General features: G+C 44.4%; 1 protein-coding gene across 1 annotated transcript in view; it reads left to right on the top strand.

Annotated features, from left to right (window-relative positions):
- The first annotated feature begins 18685 nt into the window (after window positions 1-18685).
- The window catches only part of NHSL2 (NHS like 2), a 124263-nt gene continuing 119596 nt past the window's right edge, over window positions 18686-23352 (top strand). Inside the window, exon 1 of the mRNA XM_060270377.1 lies at window positions 18686-19317. Coding sequence (XP_060126360.1) covers window positions 19038-19317 — 280 coding nt within the window. The 5' untranslated portion in view covers window positions 18686-19037. The remainder of the gene's footprint in view (window positions 19318-23352) is intronic.

The following is a 23352-nucleotide window of genomic DNA, read 5'->3' as shown; positions in this document are numbered from 1 at the left end:
CATCAGCCCCAACAAAAAGGCTTCATGTTTTTTAGGGAAAGTATATCTAAATATTTTTTTTTTAGTTCATTACAAATCAATTCCCAAAATATTTTAATCTTATCACACGTCGGAACTTCCCAGAATCTTGCACTGCTGTGGATATTGGGGTGGCATGTAACAATATAATACACACATTAAATGCAAGGAGACAATGCCTTATCTAGTTTGTAATCAAATAAATACATAAAATGTTTCCTGTGCTCATGTGGGAGAGGTACGTGGGTGTGGATGTGGATCTGCAGGACAAAACGAGAAGTGGGAGCTCCAAAATCCATTTGGTGAAGGATCCACTGCACAATATCTGGATATAAGAGCTGAGGTTATGTGTGCATTTTAAAAAACCCAAAAAGCAAAACCCCACCGATCAGCTTTCTTTTCATTTTGCTGTCCCCTTTCCTTCTTTCACCCCCTGCACTGCTGACACCGGCCTGGCTCTACTCCTCATCCATCTTTCTATGTTGCATTTCGTGGAAAAGGATCAAACCATGACAAGAGCATGGTTTAGACACCGCGGTAAAGGACTGATCTCCTTCCTGACAGCTAATGCCATCAGGGACTGTCAAACAGAGTCTTCTATGAAAAGTGCTTCTCCTTTTCTTTCTTTTTTAAGTCGTAAGGAAAGGAAAGTTCTTAAAAACGAATGTCTCCTGACATCCAGTTATTTTAATGCTTTGTCTGATTTGTCCTCCCGTTAAATATTCATTTAGCTATGTTTCTTACACAGTTGTCATTGTTACTCATATTCTGCATTAGGTTGAATATTATATTATGCATTTGTATTCTGCCGCGTTGCTGTGCCATGCCTCCCTCAAAAGGTTAAAAGCAGTTTTTGAAGGTGTGGTGATTTATTAGTCTTGACAGGGGTAAAAGGGTTAAACATCCCTTCCCCTTTTGCATAGCTGCCAAGTTTTCCCTTTTCTCACGAGGAAGCCTATTCAGCATAAGGGAATTTCCCTTAAAAAAGGGGATAACTTGGCAGCTATGCTTTTGTCACGGCTTGAACCCCTCTGGATGCTTTAAATAAATAAAAGGAGATTAAAAGGTCAGATCATCTCACATGTTATGCTTGATTTGACCCTAAGCCTGGAGACCAACGTCCTTTCAGATGGAGAAATGAACTAATGTAGAGTTGGGTATAGCGGCAGCAGTCTCTGTCACCAAACCTTGCACAGGTTCCATTGGTGGCCAGTGCCTAATGGTAGGCTGAGAGGAGAGGCTGACCAGTAGTAGGCAGAGGCAGAGCCAACAGCAAATGGGGTCGACTAATTCTCCTTTTGCCTACATCAGTGATGGGCAACCTTTTGAGCTTGGTGTGTCAAAATTAACCAAAAAACCAAGCATAACTTGGGTGGTGTGTCACTTCGAGAAAAAACCATAATTTTGTGATATTTATAGTTTAAATAACAAAAATGTATAATTGTAATATATAACGGTATTTAATAAACCAAAAACTAATTATTTAACCAAACCAAAAACCCCTTATTTATCACAAAGTGCCCAGAGTTGTTGAGCTTTTTGGGGGGAGCTGCTGACCAAAGTTTTGGAGGTTTTTTTTGGGGGGGTGCAAAAGTTGCTTTGCTTTTTTGGGGCCGGGTGCCCCAAAGCTGCTGTGCTTTTGCAGGGGGAAAGGGAACAGAAATAAATAACTAATAATTCCTTCGCTGGAACTAACACACAGCACTGACATAGTCTGCCAAAGCACCAAAAGAACCCAGCACAGAACGGGTTAAAAACCGAACGCTGTTACACCAAATCATCGTCTGCCAGACGAGGTCATGTTTTAAGCTGTCTCTGCACTGTAAATACTTTGCACAATAAAAGTCTTTAAAGACAAACTGGATTCAAGCGGAGTTACTCTAGAGTAGCCACGACAACCCTCTGACAGGTCCCTTGGAAGAAAGGCGGTATATGAATATAATAAATAAATAAAAGTTTATCCCAGCCCCAGAATATATGGCATCCCTGATGCTATGTGCGGCTAATCTGTGTGCAGGATCCTGGGTGCAAATGGTTTGAAAATGTAACTTTCAGGGGGTCTCTTATGTTTGTTTGGGGCCTGGCATACTTTTGGCGAAACCTATTTGCTTTGCATTCAGTGCTGTGCAGAGCTCATTAAACCTGCTAAACGATCAGCGCTGGGAAGATAATTAGCACCCAATAATGGAATAAGAATAGATTACAGAAACAATAACATTTTGCAGTTCATCTACCGGAAAAGAGAAAAAGGGGGAGGAAATGAAAATTGCAGTTTTTCTGTTAGGTAAGTTGAGAGCTTGTATAATCTCTCATTACTGAACATTAATGAGGATTGACGGAGTCCTATTCAATTCCAGAGATAACCATCAAATGCTTCTATATTGGGAGGACGGCTCTGCTCCCGCCCCTTCCCCCACCCCCAAGAAAGATCAGGCAGCATTAATAGTGACTGAAAAGAGAGAAGGGAGGAAGATAATACATTTCATTTCTCCAGTTGTCATTGTCGTCAGAGTTGCCTTATGCTTCGCCATCCTCCCTCCACCAGCGAAACAGAAAACGTTCTGGCAAAGGCATAGAACATACATTTCTTCAGGGTGAGCCAGCCAAGAGACATTACCAAGATTTATTTCCCCCTTCCTTTCATCTCAAGATAATCTGTCTGCAACAAGCTATCATGGAGAACACTCCATGATCCAGGGGTACAGACGTTTTAGCTGAGGGACCAAATGCACACCTCTAGGAGGGATCGGCAAATGTGTCATTTTGGATTTCTATCCCTTTCTTGCACCAGAAACCCCCACCCCACCCATAAAAAGGTGGGCTTTTTGCAATAAGGAAAATGGTAAGAGAAATGCCCTGGGAAATAGGGGATAGCAGCTGCCAGGTGCAGTGTTGTGTAACCTCTCTGCAAACAAATCATAATGAATGCTCAATGGACAGGTGATCTGGAAGCAGAGTGTGGTCATTTTACTGACTCCAGCACCTACCAGAAAGATGCCAGGAATTGAACGTGAGACCTTCTGCATGTAAAATACGTGCCATACCACTAAACTACTATGATGAGTTTAAGCAAACATATGAAAGTGTGCTATACTGAGCCAGATCACTTATGCCAATAGTGTCTACTCTGGATAGCAGGAATCTATTCCAGTCCTACCTGAAGACACTGAAGTAAAGCTAGGGTTGGAAGAATCTGTCAGTTTCAGTTTCTCTTAGTTTCTCCTTTTTCCAGTTCTGTTCTCCATATCAGTTTGCATATATGTTTTTTTAAAAGCCCTCATGAAAATTCATCAGCATTTAGTGACATTTTCCTACTATACAGTTTTATATAGAATTTTGACTACACGTGTTTTTTTTTTGCAAAGCAATCTTCTCTAATATAATACATTTTTATATATTGTTTTCAATATACCTGAAGGAGCGTCTCCACCTCAATCGTTCTGCCCGGACACTGAGGTCCAGCACTGAGGGCCTTCTGGCGGTTCCCTCATTGCGAGAAGCCAAGTTGCAGGGAACCAGGCAGAGGGCCTTCTCGGTAGTGGCGCCCGCCCTGTGGAACGCCCTCCCATCAGATGTCAAAGAGAAAAACAACTACCAGACTTTTAGAAGACATCTGAAGGCAGCCCTGTTTAGGGAGGCTTTTAATGTTTAATAGATCACTGTGTTTTATTTTTCTGTTGGAAGCCACCCAGAGTGGCTGGGGAAACCCAGCCAGATGGGTGGGGTATAAATAATAAATTATTATTATTATTATTATTATTATTATTATTATTATTATTCATGAATATATGCATTTATATGCACACTTTACTCTAGCACATGCATTATTATTTTTTTACACTTTCCTTGGCTGGAGAACTGCATTGCAAAATTCGAGGGGCAGGGAGCATTTTGAAAACTAGCTGCGTATTGGTTCAGTTATTGTTTCAGAAAATGCAGGTGCGTAAGCTCACCTTTAAATGCAAACTGAATCAAATTTCTTGCCCATCCCTACCCTGCAGGCATCTCTAATCTAAGAGTGGGGAAGTGGCAGTGCTCTATCTGATGAAAGGAATGGATTCTAACCTGCTTAGGAGTCAATATGTTTTGGGACCAAGTCACACTTTACATGGTTCAGGCTGTTTGATACATGTTGATATTTGTATGTCAGGAACCAGCCAGCAGTAAATCACATGGTGTAGGAGACGTATAACTCTTTATTAGGAAAAAAAACCAGGATGTGCTCAGCAAATCTTCCAAGTAGATCTTGCCTCCTATGAGGCAAAGTCCTCCCATTACTGCCTAAGTCTCTTCCTCTCCAGGGATTTCTCTGAGCAATCAGAAACTGTGCCTGCTCACCGCCAATCTCTCCTCCGCCCATTTCATGCCTCGTCTAGTTCTGGGAGATCGGGGGGGGGGGAGGGAGCTTGTTGTAGCAGGAGGGGGAAACACCTGTGACTCTTCACCAGCCTGACTTCTCTTGGCCTCTTGGCCTCCCTCCTCTGACTCTGGACTGCTCTCTGGCACAGGCTCTCCCTGCTCACTTAGCCCTGTTACTTCTTCAGCTTCTGACACCTCCTCTTCCCAATCTTCTCCTTCTGATCACACATGGTTGTCCCACCACCAGTCCCCATGCTCTGACCCTTCTTCCCTTGGGGTTCCCCAGCTGGATCCTCCCATCATTCCTCTGAGTTCAACCAGCTCATGACATCGTAGCAGTAAATCCTGTAAATAAAGTGTGACGCTCCAATGCATTCTATTGATGGAAGATAAGGCTATCAGCTATGCTCTGCCTCTATTTTCAGAGGCAGTGTGCTTTTGAATACCGGTTGCTGGAACTGAGAGTGTGCAGAGAGTGGCTGCTGTGCTCAGGTGCTGATTGAGGGCTCCCAACCAGAAGAGGCATCTAGTTAGCAACTGTGAGAACAGAGCATTGGGTTAGATCTAGAACCTCTGGCCTGATTTAGCAGGGCTGTTCTTATGATGACAAAGGAGAAGGGAATGCAGTTCTCAGTATGTGCTTAATTCGCCCACCAAAACAAAACAGGGCTTAATGAATATGTGTTATTTTGATGGGATCATGTTCTTACATTTCAACTGTTTTAAAACTGGATTTTCTTTTCTTTCTTTTTTTTTAACAAAACAAAAATTTCATGCATCAGATGTCGGTTCAAACCCTGAATGAAGTTCTGCCCAATTTTGCACTGTTTGCAAAAATTTCATTCGAAATCTCAAGAGCAGGAATGGTTGCCTATTAAATATTTGAAAAACATACCCAACACCGTCCAGAATACACATCTCAAGCTTCAAATCAATATAAAACACTTTGCATTTAAGTGCAATTCAAGATACATTGTGGCCAAAATAATTTGAATGTTTGATTCTCCCCACCTTAAAAAAATTTACAAAAATGTTTGAGCATTGCCATTTTTTCCCACAGAGTGGTTTTGTGCACTGCACTACAGGTCTGAATAAAACTCATAGGACATGCTTTTGTCACTGTTTTGAGGTATAAAACATGGCCGGAGGTTATAAATAGAATTATTATTATTACCATTGGGACCCAGGTGGCGCTGTGGGTTAAACCACAGAGTCTAGGGCTTGCTGATCAGAAGGTCGGCGGTTCGAATCCCTGCAATGGGGTGAGCTCCTGTTGCTTGGTCCCAGCTCCTGCCCACCTAGCAGTTCGAAAGCACATCAAAGTGCAAGTAGATAAATAGGGACCGCTACAGTGGGAAGGTAAACGGCGTTTCCGTGTGCTGCTCTGGTTCGCCAGAAGCGGCTTTGTCATGCTGGCCACATGACCCGGAAGCTGTCTGCGGACAAACGCTGGCTCCCTCGGCCTATAGAGCAAGATGAGCACTGCAACCCCAGAGTCGGACACGACTGGACCTGATGGTCAGGGGCCCCTTTACCTTTACCTATTATTACCATTAAGAGTGGTATAGCTGCTGTTCCCCCCCCCCAGGTTTTATTTCTGGTACGCTGTCTCATGACATCATATTTATTAATATAATAATCTGGAATAATGTGCTTTAAAAAAACCAGCTTTTTCTTCTAGCCTAGCACCAAAAAATCCAAATTTTGTAAAAGATCTGGAACGGATCCTCAGCACTTTCATTTGCGTGGCATGTATACAAACTCTGCCCTGGTTGGTTTTTTGTTTTGCTTTTGGATTGGTGGGTGTGTTTTGGGAACATCTGTTTCATGCCACTTCCCTCTCACTGGTGTGGGCTGTCAGTTTGCGAGCTCAGTTCAGAGGAGAGACGTGGCAGACAGAGGCGACGGTACTAGATCAAAGTACTGCTCACGATAGCAAGCATTATCTGCAGACAAAATTGCATCACAATAACCAGGTTTGCCATAGCTCGGACAAACACGCTGTTCCTCTTAGAGCAGTGGGCATTAAATACAAACAGGGAAAGATATGAAAAGGCTATCCTTGTGTGCATACTTAAAATGCTGACGTTTACTGGCTGGAGGAATACCTGGGTATCTGAGGGGTGTGCCTACAGCCGCATAACTTTTCTCAGTTCAGACACAAGCAACCAGTCGTGTAGGAGTCAAAACTCAACTCTCTAATAGCCGCTATGTGTGACCCACAGGTAAAGAGCTACAAATTCGCTCCATAAAATGTTGGCTCAAACGGCAACTAGATATGGTAAATCGGGGAAAGCCCTTAATATCTCTCCACAAAAACCTGTTTGTGAAATGCACAAGGTGATTTCGTGAATAGATGACCAGCACCACCTACTGGCCGGTACACCCTCTTGAGACCCATATAGTTGTGCCAATCTTCCAAAAAAAGGGTTACTCGGGGCTTTGTCTGTTTTTTGTCATTGCTGTTCAAAAGAGGTTTTGCTGGACAGTGATTGTGGGGGGCAGAAGCTGGCAGGGAGGAGGGTGGTCATGATCTCCCCAATCTCCCTGTTTGATTATTCCCCCTATACTGATTCCTGTATTGGATGGCATATGTCTGCAGTGGAGAGTCTGCTGTATTTATTGAGGTTCCCTGCATGAATTAGAACAGTGCACCAAAGAGGGCAGAACTAGTCAGCACATCCCTGTTCTTCCCCTTGCCATGGGAGAAGCAAGACCTGAAGAGGACATAATTTTAACTTCAAAGGCTAGTAAACCTTTGAAACTGAAATATAAGTTTTCTGAGGGAAAAAAAACCTGCAGCAAAATTATAACGTGAAAGTTTAGGGAAACTGATCAGTGGTGCAGTATAGGAAGATGCAGGGTTTTTTTCCCTTCTAATTGTGGCATAAGAAGTGCAATGCTCTGTGAGTCTCCACCTCCAGGCATTTCCTTGCTGATGTGATTAGATTCCTTTCATAACCAGTTATATGCATGGATGAGCTGGCTGCAGTTACTTCTGCATAGGCACTCAGTCTGATGCTACCCTTACAGATGGTGGAAAGAAGAACAAAGGAAGCTGCCTTGTACTGAGTCAGAGAAGATCAGTATTGTGTACACTGACTGGCAGCAGCTTCCCAAGGCTTCAGGTCCTACTAGAGATGTCAGGGATTGAACCAAGGACCTTCCGCATGCAAAGCAGGTGCTCTGCCAATAGTCAGGTGCCAATCATTTAGACTGGGGGTTGGTGACTGCAAGCCAACTTTGACAACCTGTCCTCTGTGCAGCATTTCACAAGCAACCGGCAACCGTTAAATGTTGGGTGCTTGGGAACTACAGTGCAGCCTGTGGACCAGAGGGATTAGCTGTGCAATGGGTTTCCTCAAGAGGAAATTTGGTTTTACGGCCGATCTAGCAGGCTTGAAGTCACTGCCCATCAACTGTTGATCAGTGGCTTGAACTCACCCCCCTCACCCCAACTTTCCGTTGCATCTCTGCCGTCACATATGATATCAGTTGTGGGGAAGGTGGGTCGTTGTTTGGAGGAAAGCACCTCACGAGCCAAATCGGGACCCATACCAGGCCAAATCTGGCCCATGGGCCAAAGGCTCCTCACCCCTGATTTAAGCTTTTAACAAATCAAAACCAGCTCTCTCACTGGTGCCTGTCTGGAAGCTGTTGAGAGGCTAATGCAAATGTTGGCCCATCAGCGTAATATGCTCCTGTGGTCTCGTTGCAGTTAGCAGCTAAGCTTCTGCATTGTGCATCAGCCGAAGCGTGTCAGCATTCCTCAAGGGGAGCCCCACGTGGCACACCATATAGTGCTCCAACCTCTAAATGCGCTCGTCGTGCTTAGAAAAGAAAAAAGCCTGTGGGACCCAGGTGCTCACTTGACTTGCATTCAATCACCATAAGCAGAACTGACACTGATTGATCACCATTGAGTGACACTTCTCTCCCTTCCACATGCTAATGAGAGAAAATCAAAGTAGTGCTCAAAGCAGGCTGCAGCAAAAGTTGGTGTTCCTGAATCCTGCCTACCTGGGCCCCAGGCACAGGAACAGTGATCACATTTCACTGAGGCTTGGTTGTCTGTCTTGCAATGACATTAGTCTCTGGAGGGTGGCTGTGCCTCACCACACAGGCTGCAGAACTGCATACACACACCTTCCCTATGGCAGTTCCAGATCTTTTGTGCCCTGCAGCTGAACCCTCCTCTTTACTCCTTGAGTTATTTCCCAAAAGTTCACATGATTTTTATCAAGCACACACAGACAAGGCCTGTCCATATTTCTGGACTCTGGTTTTATTCTCTCTTATCTTCTCTTTTCTAAACTGCTTCTGTTCACCAGAATTTGGAGTTCCCTCTAACACATTTCAAATGTGTGTGTTTTCCAACGTCATTTTCTTATAGTGCTGTGATTTTTCATCCTTCTTTACATTTTTTAAATCCCCCCCATTACTCCCCTTCCTCCCATCAACTCGTTTGTAGACATTGGTCGGAGGATTTATAAATCAGCAGCTTGTCTTGGGAAGCGTCTCCTCCTGATCCATGCACAAACCCATATTTTTACAACTTTCCATTTCTGTAGTGAACAGCTCCTTACATTCAGACAAGAAGATTTTAACAAGCTCCAGGTCCTTCTTTATCATAATGAATCAAAGTGGTAAGTCACTCACTTTGTCTCCATTGATTATCACATCCTCGTTTATATTTGGCAAGTTGTGAGACAGCTCAGAGATCTACTTCTTGCATCAGGTCATCCAGCAATTTGTCCTTTTCCAAAGATTCCTCAAAATGACCCATAAATGCAGGGTGCCTCCGTCCTGACTATCCGTATTTTGCATGAGGGATTCAAGTGCAATCACATTTACACACTTTAAATGCCATCTCAGCTTAATGCCTAAGAATGAGTGGGATCAGATAAAAAAAAATCCCACCACACTGGTGTGTTTTTGCAGATGCATTATGCAACACATTGATGCAATAACAGTGCATATCTCGGTAGAGCACGAGACTCTTGATCTCAGGGTTGTTGCAAAATAACCCTGCGGGGGGGAAAGCAAGGACCAATTGCAGTCATCAGCAGTCGTTAACAGCCATCTACAGGTTTACCACTCCCATCAGCCCATCACCCATTCCCACCCCCCACCACCACCCTCTGTATATACATAAGGGTCTGACTTCTGTTTCAAGTGTATCTGAAGAATTGTGCATGCACACGAAAGCTCATACCAAAATAAAAACTTAGTTGGTCTTTAAGGTGCTACTGAAGGAATTTTTTTATTTTGCTTCGACTCAGACCAACACGGCTACCTACCTGTAATCAGGGTTGTGGGTTAGCCCTACATTGGACAAAATATTCCTACATTGCAGAAGGCTGGACTAGATGACCCTAGTGGTCCCTTCCAAGTCTACAATTCTATGATTAGTGGTGGGTGGTGATCAGCAGGAAGCTATGGGATGTTCACCAGTTGGGAACAAAGGAGTATGTCCATCTCCAATACATTTGCAGGGCACAAACTGTATTGAAAGTGGGGTAGTGTAAAAACCACCCTGATATCACATATCATCATGGATGATGTGGAGAGGCCCAAAGTCTTGGGAGGAGGAGCTTATATTAGTGCCCACTCCCCATGTTTCCTTCTAAGGGACAAGATGGTGAATTTCTAAATAAGGGGGTGCAATTCATTATTTGAGTGCTCACTGGAAGGATATGTCCTGAAGCTGAGACTCCAATACTTTGGCCACCTCATGAGAAGAGAAGACTCCCTGGAAAAGACCCTGATGTTGGGAAAGATGGAGGGCACAAGGAGAAGGGGACGACAGAGGACGAGATGGTTGGACAGTGTTCTCGAAGCTACCAACATGAGTCTGACCAAGCTGCGGGAGGCAAGACAGGAGTGCCTGGCATGCTCTGGTCCATGGGGTCACGAAGAGTTGGACACGACTAAATGACTAAACAACAACAACAAATTCATTATTCTTCCACCTGTTGGAGGTCTGGGTTTTTGGAACCATCTACTGTATTTTTTCACTCCCAAAACACAGACTTAACTACCGGTAGTTGTAGCAAAGGAACAGAGGGTTCTTCTCTTCTTGAAGAGGATTCTTGAATGAGTCAGGACCAGCCATGGGCAGCATGTTGGGGTACCACCACTCAACTAACCTCCGGTCACATTGCTGCTACTTAGTATGAGGAAGCAGGGGGTTGCAAAAGCAGCAGCAGGAGAACAGGATTGGTTCTGCTGCTGTGTTCGCACCTTGCCACCGCCTTGCCACTTGCTCTCTACTTCCTGGTAAGCAACAGACACACAAATGACCAGGGGTCAGGGGAGTGGACCTCCAAGCTGTCCACTCCTGGCAGACCGCATTGTACCAACACTTGAGAACTGTAAATATCCTAGAAATTACAGACTAATCAGCCTAAGTGATAAATCACCCAAACACGATGCTAAGAATGTCCTTCAAATATTAGCAACCCTGTTGAACAGCAGGCTTGACTCCAGAAAAGCAAGATGATTGTTTTACAGTATTCCACTTTATAACTAATATGCGGCAAAAGGCAGCCCAGCTGCATTTATTGATTTAAGTGCAGTTTTGATTCTATAAATAGAAGTTGTCTCTAGGAGAAATTATTTTTTAAAAGCAAATATCGATTTGAGACTTCCTTTCTAAAATAAGGGTGCTTTGTGTAGAAACATGTTTGACAGTTCATACAGGCTGGAAATGTGTTCTTGCAGAGATTCCTGCATGTAAATGAGTTCAACAAGGCTGGATTTTAAATCCATTCTCTTTCCATTTTTATATGAAAAAAATATAGTTCTACATTCATATTTAAAAAATCCATATGCCCAAGATTCTGGATAGACTTGTAAATGTACTACTTTGTGTTGATCATATTATTTTATTCTCGACATCTTAAGACAGCATGAGAAAGTTATTGAGACATTTATTGCTTTCTGTACAAAAACGATTCTAGTTATTAACGGTGCTAAATCCAAAATAGTGGTCTTTGGTAAGAGAAAAAACTTTGCACAAATGGTAAATGCTCTAAAGAAAAAGAGCAGATGAAATCATACTGCTGTCTTGGTATATAGTTTTTCTGCAGAAACCAGTTGCTTGCATATTTAAGTTGCCTTAAATAGACTCCCAAAATTTAAGCTCATGGGATCAATTTGCCAATTTTAAATGCCTTTAGAGCAATGCTAATTTTGGGTGCAGAAATTCTGTGTATGTTTTTAGATGTATTACAATTTACCTCTGCTTATTTAACTAGAGCAGAGTTAAGTGTTAAAGAGATCTCTGGCCTACTGCATGTTAGCATGCTTAATTATTGGTGCAGAATAATTCAAATTATTCTTCATAAGATCTGCCTTGAGGAATAGATGGGTGATAGTTTTGGGTAAAATTCAAATTTACTACTGCAATATAAATTCTCAGCGCAGGCATTGAATTCACTTGGAAATGTATTATTTATTTATTTATTTATTTATTTAAAACACACACATGCACATATACTGCTTGTAAAAAAACCAAACTTTTTAGCTGTTTACAAAAATATAAAATAAGACATTAAAATGTGTATGTTTTTTAAAAAAAGAAAAGTAGGTATTTTAAAATATTCAAAAGATGAGTAAAATTAACAGTAGCTTAAAAAAGAAATAATATATATATATAACTTCTATAGGTCTGGATTGCCTTGCCTAAACATAAAATGTTTTAAGCAGGCACTGAAAAGCGTGCAGCGAATGTGTGCATCTAATTCAATGGGCAGGGAGTTCCAAAGTGTAAGTGCTGCCACTCAAAAAGATGTATTTATTACAAGCGTGGAATTAGCATTATGCGGCATCCATAACAGTGCAGTTCCACAGATTGAAGTGGTTCAATGGACATACACTGGGCAAGTTGATCCCACAAGTAAACCAGTCCCAAGCTGTTGAGAGCTTTTTATCCTACTAGCAACACCTTGCAGGTCCTTGCAGAGTGTGGGGCAGCCGGGTACACTTGCCCTGGGCCTCGAAATGCTGAAATCGAAGCTAGCATTATTAGTATTTTACTGCCACCTGTTTAGGATATTTCATACTTGACAATGAGTAATTTCGTTGTTCCCGCAAGGGGACAATGACAATAAAGGTATCTTATCTTATCTTATCTTATCTTATCTTATCTTATCTTATCTTATCTTATCTTATCTTATCTTATCATCTTATCTTATCTTATCTTATCTTATCTTATCTCAATGGTGGTGGATATGTGTGCATGTCCCATTGGTGAAATGTTGGTGGCATTCGCCTTTGTTCTGATAGGAAATGCTCAGAGGGACAGGACACAAAACGAAAGGTGGTGAGGAGGGTCTGTTGGGGGGTGGAGTGAAAAAAAATGTCCCTGTTTTCTTCTGAGGAATGTTGGAGGATATGGGACCTGTTCTTAGAAACACACCACAAAATGAAGTCTGGATGAGCCCCTGGATCAGGCATCCCCAAACTTCAGCCCTCCAGATGTTTTGGACTACAATTCCCATCATCCCTGACCACTGGTCCTGTTAGCTAGGGATCATGGGAGTTGTAGGCCAAAAATCTGGAGGGCCGCAGTTTGGGGATGCCTGGCCTAGATAGAGTCACCTTTCATTGTGAACTTAACTGAATTTCTTCCTAATGCCTAATATGTGAATAATGAAATAATAAGGGGGGGGCTTCTGCTTCAGCTCTCAGCTAGCCAGCCAGCCAGGCTGTTTGGGATACTTGCCTTAATAGTCATGGCCAGCAGACGGCAATCTAAAACTGCTCAATAAATTATAACCATCCACCTCTCATTTCATTTCACTTTGTGCACTGGAAGACTGCATTTTTGTCTCCTGAGTGTGCATTGTTCTAAAACTATCACGCTGGAAGTCAACTTGCAGGTAGCTGGAGGTGGAGGGAAAGGAAGGATCCAGCAGAAATAGCAGTGGAAGGACCTATCCAAATGATATACCGCCACCTCCCCCCATGCTGAGGTTAGGAAATGTGAATAGAAACAAGGCAACTGTTGTTTTTCAATTAGTATTTGTGTATCATCATGAATGTGCTTTACAGAGTATTAAGAGTTCAGGCCCCCCAAAGACACCCCTTTCTGAATGATAGCAGAAAGAAGAACAAAAGGGGACTTAGAATTCTGAGCACATACGAAGTGGTACCTTCTGGTGGTACTAACTGGTGGTACCTTCACAGAATTACCTCATAATGTGGCACCCGCATTTCCTCAGTAATGCTTTTACAGTAGCTGCACAGTCTCAAACTGAAGTCAACTACTATGGGCGGAATTCAATCCTACGCTCTTCTCATCATTTTGTCTGAGCAAGCGTTTCCATTCGCCAGATGGAACTATCCCCCTCTCCTTGCCCTACACTGGGCAGGGGGGCCAACTTGAATAAAATATTGGGGGCCCCACACAATCAATCACATGATGCAGTGCACACACAACATTTGAAGGACAATGCCCATCAATTTTGGGGGGTGGGGGTGGGACAGCCCCCTCAAATATTTTATGGGGAAAGCAAAGACCCCTTGGCCTCTAGAAGTTGGCTCCTATGCAAGTTCTGGAGGTTTTCTGAACAGCCCCCCCCCAGCCAATTTCAGAGCACCCAAGGGGGACACAGAAGGAGTGATGAAGATTAATTAGGTTAGAATGAGAAATAGTGGCTTTACCAGCTCAGTGCAGCAAATCCATTTTTTTAATGGACTTTTTGATGTCAGGAAAGCAATGGGGAAATGCACTGAAAAATGTGTGATGAATAAATGATTATTAGGAAGGTGCAGAAATACCACAAAAGCAAATCAGGATGGGTGTTAATTGATGCATTAGCATCAAATTGGGAGGGAAATCCTCAATAAAGTGTGGGCATAATCTAAGCCCTGCATAAGCTTTGTGCAAGCAGATCAGGATGGATGTTCACCTGTAGGAAACTTGTATACTGTATAGAGAAGTGATAATATAGGATAGAGCTGCAAAGCACCAAATGCTGGCATGGCCCTGCCCTAAAATACCATATATACTCGAGTATAAGCCTACTTTTTCAGCACCAAAAATGTGCTGAAAAAGCCGTCCTCGGCTTATATTCAAGTGAGGCAGTCGGCGGCAGACAAAGGCACAAAGGACCGGGGGTTCGGGGAAGTGCTGCGCTGTGACTCTCGAAACCCCCGTCCTATGCCTGCTCCGTGCGAGGCGGCGGGGAGGGAGAAGCGGCAAGGAAGGGATCCTTCCTCGCCACTTCTCCCCCCACCCCGCCACCGACAGCTGGGAAAGGCATAGGATGGTATTTACTTTTCTTTTTGAAATTTACCAATAGCTGCTGCATTTCCCACCCTCGGCTTATACTCGAGTCAATAAGTTTTCCCAGTTTTTTGAGGTAAAATTAGGTGCCTTGGCTTATATTCGGGTCGGCTTATACTCGAATATATACATAGTTATTTTTCTGAAGTGTAATAATGAATGAAGTTCATCTTATGACCCATCAGAAGTCTCATTATGTATGCTTTTGAGGTATATCAAGGATCTGGTGTTACCAGAATATGTGCAAATGTGTTTTGTTAACACCTGCTCAGATAACAATGTGCTACAACTGAGAAAGAGCACAACACACGCATACACGCCCAGTTAGGATAGGGCTGTGGGTGTAGGCTCACATGCCAAAATTAATTACTATAGTGGCTACTCGCAGATGTCTTATTGAGCTTGTTCACATGTTTGTGAGGAGCTCAGATGATGTTATCTATTGAACATTCATTCAGTGCATCTCCTCCATCACCTTCTTGTTGCCAAAAGTCCCAATTTGGGTGGGTGGGTTTGTTACATTAAGTGCTTTAAATAAACTTTAGTTGTGCCACTTTAATTTGCCGGTATGCGACTGAATCTCACTGGAAAATGCTGACTGTCTGGAAGTGCCCGCTGAATGAGGGGAGGTAGCAGGTTCTGGGGAGTTACAATGTTCCTCCTACCATAGAACTTGGTCTAAAAACAAAGGTGGTTTTCAACATTAGAGCATTTTCACTTCGGTGGTTCGAATCCCCGCGATGGGGTGAGCTCCTGTTGCTCGGTCCCTGCTTCTGCCAACCTAGCAGTTCGAAAGCACGTCAAAGTGCAAGTAGATAAATAGGTACCACTCTGGTGGGAAGGTAAACAGCGTTTCCGTGCGCTGCTCTGGTTTGCCAGAAGCGGCTTAGTCATGCTGGCCACATGACTCAGAAGCTGTACGCTGGCTCCCTTGGCCAGTAAAGCGAGTTGAGTGCCGCAACCCCAGAGTTGTCCGTGACTGGACCTAACGGTCAGGGGTCCCTTTACCTTTATAGTTGACATTAATATGTACCGAATTTTTCGCTCCATAAGACACACTTTTTTCCTCCTAAAAAGTAAGAGGAAATGTCTGTGCGTCTTATGGAGCGAACGTGTGGTCCCTGGAACTGAATTGCCTGGGGTGAAAGGCAGATCATGCTTTTTTAAAAAAAAAAAATTTTAGAAAGAGCTAAAGGCTAACACAAGCTGTGTGTGCACCTTGTTTTGTTTTCTTAATACAGTGGTACCGCTACTTACTAATTTAATGCATTCCAAATGCACATCCGCAAGTCGAAAAAAATTGTAAGTCGAATCCCATAGGAATGCATTGGGAGAAAAACCCTGTCTAAAAATTCATAAGTAGAAAAAATCCTATTTAAACTGCATCCAAGATGGCGGACGGAGCTCCGTTCGTAAGTAGAAACATTTGTAAGTAGAGTTATTTGTAAGTAGAGGTACCACTGTATGTAAAAACACTCTCCACCCAAGAAGTGTACTAAAGCACATAGTCAGGCAATTGTATACCAGTCGTTGTATATTTACTTGTACTGTTTTCTGGTTTTGTTGAACTCTAAGGGATCAAAAGGGCAGGGCAGGAGCTCTTAGAGATCCCTTTTTTGATCTCTAAGAGCTCCTGCCCTGCCCTTTCTAGCATGCTGGAAAAGAAAGGAGAACATTTGTAAATTCTCAGCACATGCCATACTTTTCAGATTGCGGCTCAACGCATCAGTTATAAGTGACATTTGATCCACTCACTGAAAGCCATGGAAACAAATGAGAGTAGTGTGTTCAAGATGATTTTCTCCAATTTATTGGATTATCCCTGCATCATGTAAAATCCGAATTGACAAAGCATCAAGATTGGTGTTGTCTGAGGGTAATGTCATGTGAACGACACAAGTTAAATGGGAGTGCAAATAGCTACAAACACACAATAAATTCCAGGGTGGACAAACTCTGAAAATCCTACTACTGTAGCTCTTTTTTCTTTTAGAGGGGGAAGAGATATAAGAACTTTAGGAGTTTGGAAATGCCATTACTGTAGTCTGCAATCAGACATATACTTCCTTGGGAATAATAGTTCATTGGTGGTGCCTACAGTTTCTAGGAAGGAGTCTTCAAGATGGTTTCTAACTTCTTTTCTGCAGTTGAGGGCAGGGACAGATCTTAAGGGGAAGTTAAGTTCCCACATCTTTCCCACCACAGCTTCCCAAGGCTGCCTTCAGCCAAAAGCTGAGGGTGCAACCCCACAGTTGCTTTCTGCACACACAGCTCAGTCTTGTCCATCTTTAGGTAAAGGTAAGGGACCCCTGACCATTAGGTCCAGTCGTGACTGACTCTGGGGTTGCAGCGCTCATCTCGCATTATTGGCCAAGGGAGCCGGCGTATAGCTTCCAGGTCATGTGGCCAGCATGACAAAGCCGCTTCTGGCAAACCAGAGCAGCACATGGAAACGCCGTTTACCTTCCCGCTGTAGCGGTTCCTATTTATCTACTTGCATTTTGACGTGCTTTCGAACTGCTAGGTTGGCAGGAGCTGGGACCAAGCAACGGGAGCTCACCCCTTCAACAGGGATTCGAACTGCCGACCTTCTGATCAGCAAGCCCTAGGCTCTGTGGTTTAACCACAGCGCCACCTGGGTTAATTCCAACTTGGGTGAATGGGATTTAGGCTGTGTCCACACTCACATTTACTGTACAATCACAGTGCTTCCAGTGCTGGGTTAAGGTTCACATGACGTTATTCAAAACACATTATGTATCCTGTATTTTGCTATAAAATATTACTGTTTGATGTTTTCCTTTCTAAAATGAGCTTAACACTAGCAGGCATCCTTAAGCTCTTCTTAATTCACCTGTAGCCAAGGTGTGACTTTGCATAGAGTAAAAGTATCCCTGCCCCATTAACACTATGTACACAAACAGAAACGAATCTGACACTAATGAAATCATAATCTGAAAGGCTAGCAAGTACTGAGTGGCGGACAACTTATCTGCACCCTAAGGTTTTAATTGTTAAAGTCTGAGAAAGTAAGGCAGCTTTGGAGAAGCAATTAGAAAGCCAAATTGGCTGGACTACGGGACTAAAGTTTGCCCAGCAACCTAGAGGCCTAGCAACAGGCTGTGATTGGATGAAAGTTCCCTGATAAGCAGCATGATACTGCAAGGTTGCTGTTGGGGAGTTTTGAGAGAGTCTGGAGATAGTTAGTGTGTGTTAGATGACAGAGCTGTGTATGGTAACTTGTAAATACTTTGCTTTTGGTTTTGCTCTGCTGTATATAATAAAAGCACCTGGAACTCAAGTTACTGTTCCTGAAGTTCTGTTCCTGAATCAGTGCACTGGGCTGCACAGTCTTGCAGGGTGTCTGCTGCTGGAGGATCGGTGTAAGATCCACCAATATTAATGTGAACACACAGACTTATATTCTCAGGTGAAGTGTAAATAGTTTGCAGTCAAACCTAGCTTATGTGTCTTTGAATCTGAAATGCACATTTTTTTTTGAAATGCAAGTACAGTAGTTAGCGAAGGGGTGCAGGACCAGGACCCGTATGTATGGGAGCCTAACACTTCTCTCCTGATGAAAATCACACCTCCCCCCCCTCTCTCAGGTTTGCCTTTGGCAAAATCGCAGGTGTTTTAACTAATGCACCCGGTGAAAACATGGGGGGAAGTATAACTATCTGTGGTGGAACACGTTTTCTTGTGGACGTTGCTCTTCACGCGGGGCAGAAAGCCAAATAGAGGAGAATTCCCCCACCCACCCATTAATGTACATTCGGTTTGGCATTCGTGTGTGAGGAACACGCGCCCAGTAAGGCTTCGCCGTCCTGACCCTTTCAAGGAGGACTTTTTTCTGAAGTGACATAGCATCGGATCCGGCTGGCTCTGAGCTCTGGCGAGGGGACGTTCGCGCTCTTAGGGTGGGCCTGAGAGAGCAACTCACGAACTGAGGCTGCAAAACAAAACTGATGATGTCAGTACAGCCTCTCGCTTCTTGCTAAGTCTGCTACCACCGACAGTTCCAAAATAAATCTGCTCGGGAAATAAGAGAGCCGCCCCTTCTAATCCCTTGGGGTTATACTAGCAGCTCCTCCTCGGGGTTCCCCGCCGAAGCGAGGCGTTCCCCAGGCTGGTCAGGCTCGAGAAGCAGCTCAGGAGAACTCGACTACTGCCTCAAAGTCCCGGGCAACCGGAGGAGGAACCGGAGCGCTCCTGGGAGTCCCCGTCGGACGAGCGGCCGTCACCTTCCTCCTGGTCTAGAAAAGCAGTAGCAGCCTGGCGGCGACCGACCTCCACTCAGCAGATCCGCTCCGAGGGACGCCCGGACAACGGCGGCTCCTCTCCGGAGGGCAACAAGGGCAACAAGATGCCCTTCTGGAAGCGCACGGTGGAACCTCGCCGGCTGCTCCCCTCCGCTGCCGTCGCCCCTCGCTTGGCTGCTCTGCCGCTGGCCCAGCTCCACGACGTGTGCGGCCTGGCGACGCTGGCGCTGCTCCGGCAGCTGGCCGATCTCTGCGGACACTCGGCGGCGTTGCTCGCGGACCTAGAGGGTCGCTTGCTGGAGCTCGCCCGCCGCGCCCACCGGCTTCGAAGCCGCCTCTGCAGAGTCCACGGGCTAATCCGCCCCGGGGCGTCTCGAGAGGCAGGTAAGAAAGAAAAGTCACCGCCCGCCCCGTCGAGGCAGGGCCACCGCGCTCTTTGGGAATAGCACGTGGGCCACTCCTAGAAGGGCGCGCGGATTGTTTCCAAGGCGGAGAGGGCGGGAGGGATGTGCTGTAAGGCAGCTACGGTACTTACACCCCACTAGAAGAGGAAAGGCGTCACCCAAATGCAATGAAGACTGCGAGCAGGTGACCTGGCTTGTGCCCGGCCGGTGTGCTCTCTGGGTAGCAGTCACTGTGAAGGGCAACTTCTATACTTCTCTCCCTCGCTAAGTTCTCTTATCTTAAAACCAGACTTGAGTCGGACCGTGGGCTCACCCACACTTTCCTTGTGCCCCTGCGTAGAAAGCAGGGGTCGCACAGGGGCTCAGTGTTTCAATCAGAGGACTTGTCCTCTCACAGCCATTTGAATGGAGGACTGGACATCCTGTGATGGAAAAAGAATAGGCCCTTTGCCCATGCTCAGAGGCATTTTAAAAGAAAAGAATTATCTCTTTTCCTAGCGCCACCCTGCCCCCCCCCAATGTTTGGAAATGCAAAGGCTGCAATCCACACTTATGGTGAGGAGGATTTCTTCCTGACTTGTAGCTGTAGTAGAGGAAAGTTGAGAGTGGGACTTGCTAACATGACAGTGGTGGTGGTTTTGCTGACCCTGCTTGCTTGCTGCAACTTTGCAGCCACGTTCCACCTTCATTGTCAAAGGCAGTAGTGCTTCTGTTTATTTACCTGCTTGCAGATGGGCTTCCAAGAGGCTTCTGGCTGTCCATCGTGATAACGGAAAGCTGGACTGGACAGGCATTTGGGCTGGTTCAGCAGAGCTCTTGTTATATTTTTAAAGATAGGTCAAGTAGCCAAAAGAAGATGATACGCACAAAAATTAAAATGGTTCGAAACAAGATGCACCTGTGGAGTGAAATGCTGGCGAAGCAGTGATTCTTTACATTCAAGTACTGACACATTTGGCACATTGAAAACACATGGCTTTCCCCAAAGAATACTGTTATGAGAACTATAGTTTACTTTTTCATGGAGCTACAAGTTTGCAGAACCCCTAACAAAGTATGGCGGCCAGAGGCCCAGGGCAGCAGGGTAATGATGTGTGAATAGAACAATAGTTTCTAAGTCAGGGGAAGTAATAGCCCACTTTATCTCGTATTTAGGCCTCAATAGCCCACTTTGGGACGTGGGTGGCGCTGTGGGTTAAATAAACCACAGAGCCAAGGGCTTGCCAATCAGAAGGTCGGCGGTTCCCTAGCAGTTCGAAAGCACGTCAAAGTGCAAGTAGATAAATAGGTACTGCTGTGGCGGGAAGGTAAACGGCGTTTCCATGTGTTGCTCTGGTTCGCCAGAAGCGGCTTAGTCATGCTGGCCACATGACCTGGAAGCTGTACGCCAGCTCCCTCAGCCAATAACACAAGATGAACGCCGCAACCCCAGAGTCGGTCATGACTGGACCTAATGGTCAGGGGTCCCTTTACCTTTAGCCCACTTTATCTGGTATTTAGGCCTCACCCAGTTCTGGGTGCCAAACTTTAAGATGATGAAAACAAATTGGAATAGGTTCGCAGTAGGCCAGTGAAGATGATCAGGTGTAGGGAATATAATAACGAAAGAAGAGCCCAGCTGGATCAGGCCAAAGGCACATCTAGTCCATCATCCTGTTCTTACTGTGGTCCAGCACATGCCTTCAAGAAACCCACAGGCAGGAAACTCTCCTGTGGGGAAGGGAGCTGAAGGAACTGGGTATGTCTGCCCACAGAAGGGAAAACTTGGATTGTTTACATATTGGACTTTTACTCTGGCTCCAATGCACTCCCGCTGTTAGCATTTGAATCCATGTACATGTTACACAGGGCTGATGTGTCCCGTTTCACCACTTGCGGCAAAATGGGAAGATCTTGCACAATTTCGGGTGAGATCTTGCCCCAAACGGACATGCTCTTGCCCCCCAAATCAGCACCGTAATAGCAGCAGGCTTCTCCCATGGGCGTTCTGGGTGGGTGGGGGGCTGCTGCTGCCTGAAGCAGTATCTTCACCCTGCCTAATGGCTGGGCCGGCTCTGATGTTACTCATGATATTAATAACAAAATATTAAATTTATAACCCACCCTTCCTCTGAAAGGAGCCCAGGGTGGCCAGTAATATGTAAAACATTTTAAGCTTAAAACAATTCAAGCACAGATGCAGACAGGGAAAGATCTCAGCTTCAAAGGCTCAGATTAAAGCTACCTTGTAGTTTCTGGAGAAATATTGTTGCATGATACTTTTCTTCTCAAACCAGCATCTTACCTGAAAGCCATTTCCCCTTCACAGCCATTGCACTTGTGTGGGTGGCATCATATGTCCAGGTGAAGGCTTTGTGACATGAGTTCGGGGGGGGGGGAGGGGTTGCAAGGCGAGACGTAATAGGCATTAGGTGACCACCTGTCTTTTCTCTGGTGTGTATAGCAGGGTGCAAAATGAGATGTGAAATGCAGTAGGGAGAAATGACCTTACTGTGTTTTAAACTACTAATGTGTTCATAGCCTTGTATTCCTATTCCCCAGAGGACAAAACTACATCTAATGAACTTAAGCTATGGAAAGGTAGATTCTGGTCGAACGTTAGGAAATATTTCAAGAGGAATTCGACAGTGGAACCAATTGCCTAAGTGTGTCCCTTGCCGAAGGTCTTCAGCCAGAATCTATTCTAGAGAGGCATCTGCTGGGGAAACTCTAGCAGAGGTTGGCAAGATGATCTATAAAATCCCTCCAACTGATTGTGTAATTTACAGATTGTTGTCTATTCCCCTTCCTCTTCTCCCCAATCTATTGTTGGTTTCTGGTATGTTTTCCACTGGGCTTTCTGACCAGAGGGGTTTGAAAAAGAATCATGGAGCCTGTGTTTCAGATTGCTCAGCAAAGGTGGGTTTTTTTTTTTAAGGGACCCTTTAAAAAGTATGCCTTCTTGGAGAACAGTTCCAGTGTAACTCTGCACGGTGTTTTCAACTGTTCTGACAGTGCCCAGCAAGCTCTCCTGCCGTTGCCATTTGCTTCTCCATCTGCTCTGGGCTGCCATTTCCCCCCCACATGTCAAGAGTGAGCCAAAAGCATCTTTTAGGGATGAGGTTTTATTCTGTAGAGTGTAGACCAAAAAGCATTTTCTTGTGACTTTGCATTATTTCAGTATTGAACAAACTACGCCAAGTGTACAGTGGTACCTTGGTTCTCAAACTTAATCCGTTCCGGAAGTCCGTTCCAAAACCAAAGCGTTCCAAAACCAAGGTGCGCTTTCCCATAGAAAGTAATGCAAAATGGATAATCCGTTCCAGACTTTTAAAAACAACCCCTAAAACAGCAATTTAACATGAATTTTACTATCTAACGAGACCATTGATCCATAAAATGAAAGCAATAAACAATGTACTGCAGTCACATGATCAATCTATTCAGTAGCTGAACTGGGTTCCACACAGTCACAAAAACAAAGAGCTGCAAAAACAAAAATGCAAAATAAATAACAAAAACAGACAGACCTCAGCATAACACTCAAACTGGAAGTGTGGCACTCAAATCGGAAGCCTAACACTCAGAATGGAGCAGGTTCGGCTTCCGAAAAAAGTTCGCAAACCGGAACACTTACTTCTGGGTTTGCAGTGTTTGGGTTCCAAGTTGTTTGAGTACCAAGGCGTTTGAGAACCAAGGTACCACTGTATTTTAAAATGTACTAGAGTGTGCAATAAGATTTCCCATCACTTACACCTCTAATGATGATGCTGTTATTTTGGTCATGATCAGTCTTCTTGCACCAATGTGTTTTTAATAACAGTTCCATAAAAATATCTAACCAGTGTATTGAGGGATTAAGTCAATGGAGTATCGCTGAAGTCATAAGAGTCACACATTGAATTGTTTAGCCATTTAACTAGGGTTGAAAGCAAACATTGAATAAAGAGTTGAATGGACCTACAAGGTCATGGACTATGGGTCTATTCCCTGTGGAGTTATTCTTTCTCAGCATTTATTCCACATCTGTAAATGG

This window comes from Zootoca vivipara, chromosome Z (genome assembly GCF_963506605.1).
Source record: "Zootoca vivipara chromosome Z, rZooViv1.1, whole genome shotgun sequence".
NCBI lineage: Eukaryota > Metazoa > Chordata > Lepidosauria > Squamata > Lacertidae > Zootoca > Zootoca vivipara.
This window is presented reverse-complemented; position numbering and strand designations above follow the sequence as displayed.